Source organism: Pogona vitticeps, chromosome 2 (assembly GCF_051106095.1).
Source record: "Pogona vitticeps strain Pit_001003342236 chromosome 2, PviZW2.1, whole genome shotgun sequence".
Taxonomy (NCBI): Eukaryota; Metazoa; Chordata; class Lepidosauria; order Squamata; family Agamidae; genus Pogona; species Pogona vitticeps.
The window spans coordinates 183,019,031-183,030,628 of NC_135784.1; the positions used below are offsets into that span (position 1 = coordinate 183,019,031).

General features: G+C 46.0%; 1 protein-coding gene across 1 annotated transcript in view; it reads right to left on the reverse strand.

Annotated features, from left to right (window-relative positions):
• ICAM5 (intercellular adhesion molecule 5) overlaps positions 1-11,042 on the reverse strand; it is a 45,775-nt gene extending 34,733 nt beyond the window's left edge. Inside the window, exons 1-3 of the mRNA XM_020798672.3 lie at positions 10,882-11,042; positions 4,588-4,860; positions 2,335-2,652 (exon numbers count right to left, since the gene is read on the reverse strand). Coding sequence (XP_020654331.3) covers positions 2,335-2,652; positions 4,588-4,860; positions 10,882-10,945 — 655 coding nt within the window. The 5' untranslated portion in view covers positions 10,946-11,042. The remainder of the gene's footprint in view (positions 1-2,334; positions 2,653-4,587; positions 4,861-10,881) is intronic.
• Between the last annotated feature and the right edge of the window lie 556 nt (positions 11,043-11,598).

The following is an 11,598-nucleotide window of genomic DNA, read 5'->3' on the forward strand; positions in this document are numbered from 1 at the left end:
AAATTCTATTTCAGAAGATAGAAGTACTTAACAACAACAGCAGTCATTATGGTAGACTGCACAGGGAAGCCATTGAAATCCACAAACACCAGCAGAGTTTCAACAAAAAAGAAGAAAGTCTAAAACTCAACAAAGCCTGGCTCCCAGCACTGAAAAATACAGCCTGCAAAAGGTGAACAAACTCTACCCAGCCACAAGGATCCGTGATCACTGCACACAAAAGACCAGCTAAAGACACCCATCAATCATAGTGACAGATCATCTCCCCACTTATCACAATACACCCATAACAAAAAACACCCTGATCACCAGAATCACCCAATCTTCTAAAAAGGACAGAAAGCTGATCCCACAGCTACAAAAACTCCACTATCCCACACACTACACCAGAACACAGAGTTCTAACTCCTGTCCTCTGAAGATGCCGGCCACGGAGATGGGTGAAACGTTAGGAAGAAAAAACTTCAGAACATGGCCAAACAGCCCGAAAAACCTACAACAGCCATCAGATCCCAGCCATGAAAGCCTTCGAGAATACATTGAACATCTTTTAAATAATGTTTTTCTGTGGTCCAGCCTGATTTTGGATTTAGACTATAATAAATTCATGCACAATTCTGTTCTTATAGTAGCTTTCATTGTTCTTCTCAGCTAATATTTTGGGAGAATTTCACGGGTGTTTTTCTTTTAAATTTACATATTTACTTCTAACTTAGAAATTCTAAGGCAAGGCAACAAACAAACATCAAAAGTATTTGCAACTATACATCTGTGTATGTGCACATGTACACATGTGCTGCTAACTTTTCAAACTCCAATTGAACTGCTAATGCATTCAGGGTATGTTCTTAATGCCCAGGTGAGGTTGGGGGCAGCTCGTCTCTGGGCACCAGAACAAAGGCTCTGAGTCAACCAGCCACCACAGCTTTATTAAAGCATGGAGCTCAGAGACAAAAAAGATTGAGAGGAACAAGCAGCGTCTTTGTCACAGAGTTATTAATAGACTCTCACTTACGGGATTATAATAATTACATCTTTCCTGCATGCCCACCAGCGGTAGTATGCCTTTCCTGAGCATAGAAGTGGGAATTGGTGTTGACGGAGGAGCAGGGGGAGCAAAGAACAGAGATGCTTTTTCGGGCAAATGATGAAAGACTTCAGTAGCTGGCTCACACTGATAACTCATTAAATCCAGCATCCTGGAACTAATTAGGATTGCTCAGATGAAGGTGTCTGAGGAACAATGGCATGAAAAGGGGAGAAAGGAATTCTTATGTGGTCCGGCTTCCTGCATCCAAACCCAGTGTCAGAAGATGGGCCTGTTTTACCACCACCAGCAGCCCTCCTGCATTCATAGCCTTGGAGTGACTTTAAACCAAAAGACTGCAGCTTGCAACCCTTACAGCGACTGGCAGCCCTAATTGATTGCTGCCCTTGGCCCAATTTCAAAAGCCCTCCCCTGGAGCCTAATGAGCAGAGAGGAGAAGATGGATGGTGACCGAAGGACACACAGAGAAAGAAGGCGACCACCCTTGCTTTGGTTTCGACCCTACTTCCAAAAGCTTCAGCCCTGCCCACAACCAGCATGCGGCTTTTATAAGATCATTCCTGATGCTGTGAAACTGAACTGGCCTCTCACACCTCATTGAAAAGGAGGAGAAAAGAGGGCAGTCGTTTGCATAAAACTGTGTGTGCTGGTTTGAACACACCCTTCAACTGGGGGACTTGTCCCCTGGCAGCTCTTCAAATAGAGGACTCTCCTCCCTAAAAGAGGAAAAGTGGCCACCCTAAACACAGCCCTGAACAATTAAAAAATAAAAATAAATTAGCCTCTCCCTATATCACGGTGCGGTTTTTGAATATGAGTACTCAAAAGCAAGTTTCACCAAATTCAGTTATTCTCAGGCAAGTCAGAGGACTGTAGCCTTAAAAATGGATTTGCAAACATGATCAAAAAGCCCCATGAAAGACCAAAAACCTGGTTGGAGTCAGGGAAAGAGCTTCGGGATGCTTAGGTAGCATTAATCCCTTTCTTTTTCATTCCAAGATGTCCAAACAGTAGAAACAAAATGAGAGCCAGAGGGTACATTTTTAAAGTGATCAGCTGATGGCATTGTGATTACTGCACTTATTTTAATGTAGGCTACCTTATTTATTTATTTTTAAAGACAGATACCTGCTGGTTCATTCTCCACCTTTCAAAATAGCTTCCCCTCCCCCTTAATTCCATTTAGAGAGGAAAACAAAAGAGTTCAGGAACATCCTTTCTCTCGGACTGCAACTCCCAGCATCACCCTGCTCTCCTGAAGCTGTAATCCCCAGAAAGTGACTCACCATAGACTTTGAGGACCATGCCAAGGGATGCCTTTTCAAAGAGGTGACCTTCAGGCCTCAAATCCAGAGCTGCATGGCAAGTGAGTTCCTCCCCATGGTCTTCTTTCTCAGCTGTTATTGTATGCATCACCACAACATCGGTGGCTTCAGGAGTGCTTTGGCTTTCAAAGGTCTCCACATGGAGGTCTTCTGTCCCTTGACGCAGGGTCACTGTGAGATTCCTGATGGGGGCAACGTTGGCCACCCGACATGCCAGGTTGTACGCCTTGCCTGTCTCCATCATTGGCACTGGAGCCCAAGCTACCAGCTCTGGAATTTCTGGAATGTTAAGGGGAAGAAAACAGGGATGGGATTCCAATTTTGAGGTGGCGGCTGCTCCATGCTGCAGAAGGGGGAAAGTGAATCCTCTGAAGTCTAGAGTCTAAACAGTTCAAGAGGCAGCTTTCTGTTCAGGCCAACTTTGTGATGGCGCTCATAGCATGAACAGGGTAAAAGTAATGGTGGTTTCAACATGGATGGGAAGTTTGCCAACTGTCCACACGATGAGTAAATGCCACCTGGGCTGACCCAAGATATTTAGCTGCTTGAGCCACAGCAGTAATGTGTACCCAAGTGACAGCACCTATTTAGTGCCTAAAGCAAACCAGGTTATTTTGACTCCCGAGACAGAAGATTACCCAAGCAACTTCCTATCCGTTTTTTAAAAGGACATTATTCATAAAATTCATAACAAACAATTTGCTGCCTTATCAGGACATCAAAGATCTGCTGGGTCTCTTCTAGTGAGGATTAAGCACTGGATTTATTTATTTATTTATTTATTTATTTATTTATTTATTTATTTATTTATTTATTTATATGCCGCCCACTCTACCCAGAGGTCTCTGGGCGGCTTACAATAATTAAAATTCAATACAATAAAAATAAAATGATTAAAATACAATTAAAATACAATTAAAATTGCCATCATCAGGACCCACAATTGATGTTATTTCAATTAAAAGCCTTCTGGAACAGCAATAGCCACTTCGCTTGGCCTAAGGGCATGGCCAGCCCTGAGTATCCCTCCAACTTGGTAGATATACAGCCTTTGGCCACTCAGTGTGGGTTTCCTTGTAGCCACTGTAAGCCTGTTGGCTTGGTGGTAGAGCCAGGTGCCCCAGCCCTTCAGAAAAGCGTGCCACATATTTTTCCTTGATGGCAGCTCACATGTCAGCCCTTCTTGGCTTTACATTTCTCAGCCCTTCTACTTAGGTCACCAAATCTCGGGGTGTGAACTCAAGCTTCAGAGTCTCCAAGACGAGGAGGCAGATGAGGTGATTTAAGCCCAGCTTATTGAGGACTCGCACTACTCATTCAGCTCCCATAGTCCTTAGGCTCTTTGACTGTGCCACCACACACAGCCAGGCTCAGTTCTCTGGATGCTCTAGTATCAGTCAATCACTACTCAATTATGGATGGCTTCATTGACGCAGGGTCACTTGCTTTCCCTTGGATGGCTTCATTGTACTTGTTTGCCTGCAGAGTGAATGTCCATGCTCTGCTCCTGATCTCACATATATTTTGGGTGGTATCTGCCTAAGGAACTGTATCCTGCATCCTCTGTAATATTACAAGGGATTCTGAGCCACATCCACCACCACCACCACCACCACCACCACCATCATCATCATCATCATCATCATCATCATCATCATCATCATCATCATCATCATCATCATCATCATCATCATGTGCTGTCAAGTAAATTCTGATCTATGACAAACCTTTCTGGGGTTTACCAGGCGGAGACTACTCAGCAGTGGTTTGCCATTCTCTTCTTCTGGGGGGGGGGTTGCCCTGGGACTGTGCAGCTCGCCCAAGGCCACACAGGCTGGCTCTACTCACAGGAGACTGAGTGGGGAATCAAACTCCCAACCTCTGGCTCTGCAGCCAGGTACCTAAACCACTGAGCTATCCAGCCAAACTTTAGCACTTGCACCCTGGACAGCAAAATACCTTGGCCTCACCCTGTTCGTGTAGTTCCAACTAGTTGAGATGGTCTGGAGAAGACAAAAATCTAGGTACAATAGCCAGGCATTAACCTAGATGCAACAACCTAAATGAAGATAGGTGAAAAGTTGGTGCAGGCAAGAGCTAGAGGCCATAATGGAGGTGCATACGAGTGGGCTGTCCTGTGTTCCATGGAGAAAGAGAGGGAGAGAGACAAATGCAACAAATAGATTAAAAAATGGTCACTTCTTAGCCACTTACGATACACCAGGATGTTTGCACGCACAGATTTATGTTCTCCGTAACAGCTGAAGGAGCACTCCACAGCAGACGCCCACTCCGTGATGTTCACAAGCTGGAAGCGTGCCCAGCCGGTCCCATTGTCTTTCCTCGCCTTGATCAGCGACGTCTCCAAGCCTCCCTTGGCATCTGCCTCCTGGCAGCTGGTGCTGCAGTTCAGCTCGAGGGACCCTCCGTGCTCCACCATGGGGTTCTCTGGCCAAACTGACACATCAAACGCGGGCTGTTCGGCTCCTGCAAGAGTGGATCCACAAGCATTTTGCCAAAGGGTTGGCAAACAAGAGATTTGCTGGGGGGTGGGCGTCCAGAGGTAGAGAGATCAGAGACCTCACAGACTATGGCGGAAATCCCAGCACAGCCTTCCTCTCTCCTTCACAGTCCCCACTTTAAAAAACAAGTACTGCCATGCCTTCAGAATTACTGAAAGTACCCGGACTTCATTATCCCTGAGCCAGCTAGTGTAGGTTGCCCAGAGAGAGAGGCATTTATATTGCAGTCACTGGGCCACATTCACAGACATTAAGAAGGAAGGAGGGTTTCCAGACATCCCTGGCTTCCATCTGTAACCTCCTTATGTTTTCTTACCACATTTCCCCATCCTCTTTCGCTTTTTAATTACAGAAACTACATTAAGAGGGGGAAAGATGGAATAGTGGCACAATGACTATTATCTGGTCATGCTCAAAGTCCTCCACCTGGAAGCCTCCATACATTCAGAGAGCGCATCCCACTCGAGGTAATTCAACAGGGGTCGGACTGGGAAAGGGGGAGTGGCTGTGTTTTTCAGCAGCTCGTACAAAGAGGGGTCATTCCGTCCCTCTTTGCAAGAGCAGAGCCCAGCCCCTGCTTTCATTAAACAGGGCGATCTCTGTTTGCACCATGGTGAAATACAAACCACCTGGGAGTTCCCCTGGCCATTACGCTCTGCGCACTCCCTCACACAAGAATACTGCCCATGCATCTGAAGCGCTGTCTGGTCTTTAGATTTTGAATGAGAGTTTCAACAACGAGCAGACATCGACACAAACACAGGCACAAGCAGTCTCCTTAACACAAAATTGAACACAATAGAGGGAGACAAACTTCTCCCTGATATGCTAGCTTTCTGTGTTTGAGGGATGATATGCAACGAGGGCTCATTCCATTATACAAATACAAGCTTTTCACCATCTTAGTGGGAACCAAGCCTCCGTTTCACACCGTTTGTGATTTGGGTTTTTTGCTGCTGACCTGCTTGACAGATTATTGGCAGGCTCAGCGGGTTTGCTCTGTCACAATGGTAAGAAAAAAAAAGTTTTATTGCTTGTTCTTATTGCATTACTGTTTTATTGCACCGTATTGTATTTTATTTCTGGTTTTTAGAACAGTGGCTTCATGGTTCTTTAAAAAGTATGCTCTGGGCTGCTTTTAAGAAGGGCAAGATAAAAGCCAAATAAAAGTTGAATTCTGTGATCTTCATATATGTTGCAATTTAAACAAGAATACAGCACCGCCACCACCCAGTTCATAGGAATTCATATTTTTTCACCATCTAAAATAATCTGGTGAGCAGTTTGCTTGCCACATTGTGATGACATGAACTGTAACAAAAAAGGAGCCGTAATACACTTCTCGATCTTAAACGCCTCTGTGTGATGCAGTGCTTATATAGGTAGAAAGGTACCAAAGTCAGCCAAGCAGTTTTTCAGGTGACTGCACTGGAAAGAGCTTTGGGAAAGGCTGTAATTTAGCAGTAGAGAGCAGGTCTTGCACAAAAAAGGTCTCATTTCAAGCCTCGGCATCTCCAGGTTAGGGGTGGGAAAGAATCCTGTCTCAAATGCTGGCCACGGCCAAATCACTGTAGATAGCCATGAACTGGATCGATGGATGGCTTGAACCAGAAACTGAATCAGAGTCGGGAATTAGGAAAGAACCTTTCTTGGTCTGCAAAGATGTCCCAAAAAGTGGCCACACTGGATGTGGGATTCTGGATATGTAGTTGAAAAAGCAAAGCAACAACAACAGCAACAGAACTGCAGAGCAGAGTAAAGCCAACACAATTTTTTTTAAAGCCACATTTCTAACCTTTGCTCCATTTGAAGCGTGTTCCTGTATTTTCAGGGTGCTTCCAGGCTACAGAGTTCTAGGCTGTGTGTCCTATGTGCCATCATGTTGGAGCTGATGGACAGCCACCCAGCAAAGGTTTTCAAATTAAGTGAGATACTTGAAGTATGGTTTTATTAGTTCCATCCCTCCTATGAGTTTCCATGGCTGAGCAGGGATTCGAATCCAGGTCTCTCGAGTCCTAGTTCCTCACCCTATCCATTATACCACATTAGGTATGCACTCTACAGTATTCTAGTGTTAGCAATTAATCGGCATAGCTTTTCCATCTTGCCCTCTGCAACAGCTTGTTTTCATGGAAAGGATTTTTTTTTAAGAAAAGGAATAAATGGTGACAAAAATGTGGATGGGACACAAGTGGAAGGCAATATTGCCTGGATCCCTGTAAGCTTGTGTGAATGAGATGGTTCAATTGCTTGAAGAAAGCATCACTTGGAAGCACTCTGGACTAGAGATCAAGAAAGCAGAGAAGTGACCTAATTTGTCTATGGCTGGGTGTCCTACAGGTACCTGGGCCCTGAAGTCTTCCCTCTTCATATAAGTCCTTGTTCTGTCACCCTTTTCTTCTGTTATCCTATGGCCACCTCTGGCTGGGCTGTTGTCCAAGCAGAGGCAATAATCTCACCTGGACTTTTTGGAGTGTGTTGTCTTCCCCCTTAGATCATGCCCTTTGGTGTGCCTAATACTGTACACAGTTACAAAATGAGACATCTAGTCCTCTACCAGAACTGAAAATTATATACTACTGGTCCTAAAATTGCTCTGGCTGAAATCCTAACTTAAATCACGACTGAAGAGCCTATTGTGATGGATCCCCCTTGGACCTGGCCATTCCGCTTCTGGTTAAAAAAAAACCAAAAACCCAGCAACACAACCTCTTCAAGACAAAAGAGAGCCCAACATTGTCCAGAGTTTTTTGCTCCACTGTCAAACATCTCTGCCACCAGGATAGTTTTCCTCATCCTTCATTGAGCACTCCTTGAAGTTTCAGAAAACGAATCACTCCACCATCTGTGTGATAGCCCTAGGGATGTTTGCAATGATCCTCATATGGACTTGCAACGCTCTCCTATCCAAATTGAATACATTTAGCTCTTCACCCCTTTCCTCACAGATGTTGGTCTCCAGATTCCACATCACCATTCCTTTAGACATACTATGGTTGGTCCATATCCTTCTTAGATTGTGTTGTCCACTACTCCAGAGGTACTACTGCTGAAATCCTTTCTTCCACACGGCTATCACAAGTACCTTTGTACTGCTGGGTCATCCTAGCTGATCAATGAAAGGGGTGGCATAGAGGTGGGCTGATTAATGAAAATTGTCCATATTGGAGACTGAGGATTCTTATGGAAGAAGTAAAATGAACAAACAAACAAACAAACAAACAAAAAACAACCTCAGAAGCAAATGATAAGTCATTTCGGCCTTAAAAAGGTAAAGGTAAAGGTTCCCCTTGACAATTTTTGTCCAGTCGTGTTCGACTCTAGGGGGCGGTGCTCATCCCCGTTTCCAAGCCATAGAGCCAGCGTTTTGTCCGAAGACAATCTTCCGTGGTCACATGGCCAGTGTGACTTAGACACGGAACACTGTTACCTTCCCACCGAGGTGGTCCCTATTTATCTACTCGCATTTGCATGCTTTCGAACCGCTAGGTTGGCGGGAGCTGGGACAAGCGACGGGAGCTCACTCCGACGCATGGATTCTATCTTACGACTGCTGGTCTTCTGACCCTGCAGCACAGGCTTCTGCAGTTTAGCCCACAGCACCCCCACGTCTCATCAAATCGCTTCTGACTCAGGATGACCTTAATAGGGGTTTCAAGGTGTGTGAGATGGTCAAGAAGTTGTTTATCATTGCCACCCCTCAATGCATTTTCATGCCTGAGTGGAGAACTGAATCCAGGACTCCTGAATCCTAATCTACTCACTGCACCACAATAGCTCTCAGTGGCACAAAAAAGTATACGGGATACAGAATGGCAAGAACAAATGGTTCCCTGCCCTAAGGTGCTTACAAATCTCAACCTCATTAAGATGATAAGAAAGATGGAGAAGAAGGGGGACAGGAAGAATATCCAATTTGTTCAGTTATACCTATATCAGCATTGGATGAGAAATATGGGACTGTCCCCAAGTGGATATATAAAGGATCAGATGTGACAGAAGACCCTTGTTATAGCTGTAATGGCTGTGTGAAAAGGAGATGCACAGGTGCAGCCATTATCACACCTGCATGACAAGCTGCAACCTGACCCAACCCCCAACCCCCTTTTAATGCCTTATTGTACCGTTCTTCACCCCCTTCATACCTGACTGATTGTCCTCGCTGTGGGAATGCAGCAAGACAGTTGGACTTTAAAATATTTCATGCTGCCAGAGCCTAGAGTATAAAGCCATGATGACACCATGAATATTTCTCCACAATCCAGTCTCCCCTGAATCCTGGCTCGGAACCCTAGATCCCTGGCTTTCATCTGTGGGCAGCTTGTGGACGAGGAAAGAGGGATTCCTCGCCCCCACCCTCCAAATTTCAGTCACCCTTGCCCTTTTCTGGAGCCCTGCAGACATGGCTTGAATTGAGGTGCAAGTGCCCTACTTTCCACACTGGAATCAATGCAAACCACCTGCCACTGGCCAGATGCCGAAATGTTTTTCTCGCACTGCTGGGTAACCAGAACCAGCTCTGCACATGGCTGAGATCGGAAGAAGAGTTTGCTCGAAATCTGTATCAATGGTTCTTGGCCAAAGTTGCATCTCCTATAAGTGGGACGTGACAGTAATATTGGTGGGACAACTGGGGTTTTGCAGCAATTACTGAGATTCACTCTCCCCCACTACCCACCCTTCTCACGGATCCTACCTGTGACTTTTCAGCAAGCTGGTTGTAACTTTGGGCGGGCATTTTTTCTCCTAGCCTTCTGTTCCCCCTGATCACTAATTTATCCTAAATGGTAACTACCACAACAGAATACTGTACATGTAAACCTATGCAGAGATGTGGACCTTTGTTTTCTCCCATGGTGGGGCTTGGGTTCTTTTGAAACTGTGACTGATGAGCTATATGAGAGCCACTGATCCATACATCTTGCTTTAAAAGAAGGAAACATCAGGATTAGGCTTCAGAAGGAATTCTATCTCCTGGATCAAGTAAAAGGTTACCTCCAGGTGTTTTCCAGGCTTCCCAGACCCCAGTCCCAGATTTTATGTGGAAGCAACCCCAAGAAATGTCCACTAATGCATAAAACTTTCCCACACCAACACGAGGATTCCACTGTCATAAGAAGAGTTTGGAATAAGAACATCCACCACTACTTTGACATTTTTCATTGTGACAGCAGGCACCGGGCCAACGTGAACTAATGAAAAGAGTGTTGGACTCAGAGGCGTGGGTTCAAATCCCTGCTTGGCCATGGAAAACTCATTGGGCAGTGACAGCAGCAACAGTAAGCCACTACTTGAACAGCTTTCATCTCTGGAAGCCCCACTTAAGGTCACCCTAAGTGAAAAAAGCAACTGGACAGCAAATAGGACACAATAACAATAATCTACCTGTGCCAAAAGAACTGGTTATTAACTGTCCCCTTTCCCACAACCAAATGGAGGAAAGACAACACATAATAATAATAATAATAATAATAATAATAATAATAATAATAATAATAATAATAATAATAATAATAATAATAATAATAATAATAATAATAATAATAATAATAATAATAATAATAATAATAAATAATAAATAATAAACAATAAATAATAAATAATAAATAATAATAATAGAAGCAGGGAAGGGAGGCACAAGCTGTCTGGTTTCAGACACGTGCTGGATTCCTGCAAGACCCAGACAGAGATGCTTGTACAGTGTACAGGAATCAGAGAGAAAGAGAGAGAGAGAGAGAATGCCCCCCTTGTCTGGATCTTGCATACTTGCATTTCCCCAGCTGCAGCCATCCAGCAAATCCCATTGTAACAAGGAGAGAGGCGAGCCTCCGATGCTCCCCCACCCCACATCCCACCCTGCTTTTGTCACCAGCTACCCCACTCCCCGCGAAGCCCACCGCTATAGCCTGGGAAGGGGGAAATGGATGGAGAGCGGCCGGTAGGTTAAAGGGGGGGGGCGGCAGACGAGGATCCCTGGACTACTTACCGGCGAGCAGGCTCAGCAGGAGCAAGGCGCCGGAGCCAGAAAAGGGATGCCTCGGGAGCTTCATGGCCGAGGAAGCAAAGTGGATTGAGAGAGAAGGGAAGGTGCGGGCGGGAGAGGATAGAGATTAGCGAGAGAGTGGAAGGGAGGGGATGTGGGGCTCTCGATTGGTTTCACGTTGGTAACTAAGGAAGAGGAAGGAGCAGAGACGACTCAGAAAGCGCAGCGGCAGCGGCAGCAGCGGGAGACCGGCACTCTTCACCAGGGCCAGGAAGAGCCTCGTTGACGGCTTGCTGTTTCTCTCCCCCTACCTTCCCTGCCACCCACCACTCTCCAGTAACTCCGAAGGAACAGAAAGCCGACCCCGTGGCAGCATCGCCGGACTGGTCCATCCATTCCTGCATCCCGCCCCCAGCCGCAGCGGGAGTTCGGAGGAGGAAGCGAGGGTTGCGGGTGGCGGGCAAAGAGCTGCCGCCTCCGGGGTCGCTCTCCGCTCTGCTGGGGGGGGGGCAAGCATGGGCGGAATATCACGGAGGGAAGGGGCGCAAGGCCGACCTCTGGGCTCGGCAACCTTCCCAGTGTGGGGGTCGAGGGAGGTGCGCCTTGATGGCCTCCTGGTGAAGGAAGCAGGCCACTTGTTGTTACGACGGGGGGAGGGCAGCATTCAAGCAAACGGGACAAGTGGTTGGCTATAGGTCCAACCGTGCACCGTGCTCTTTC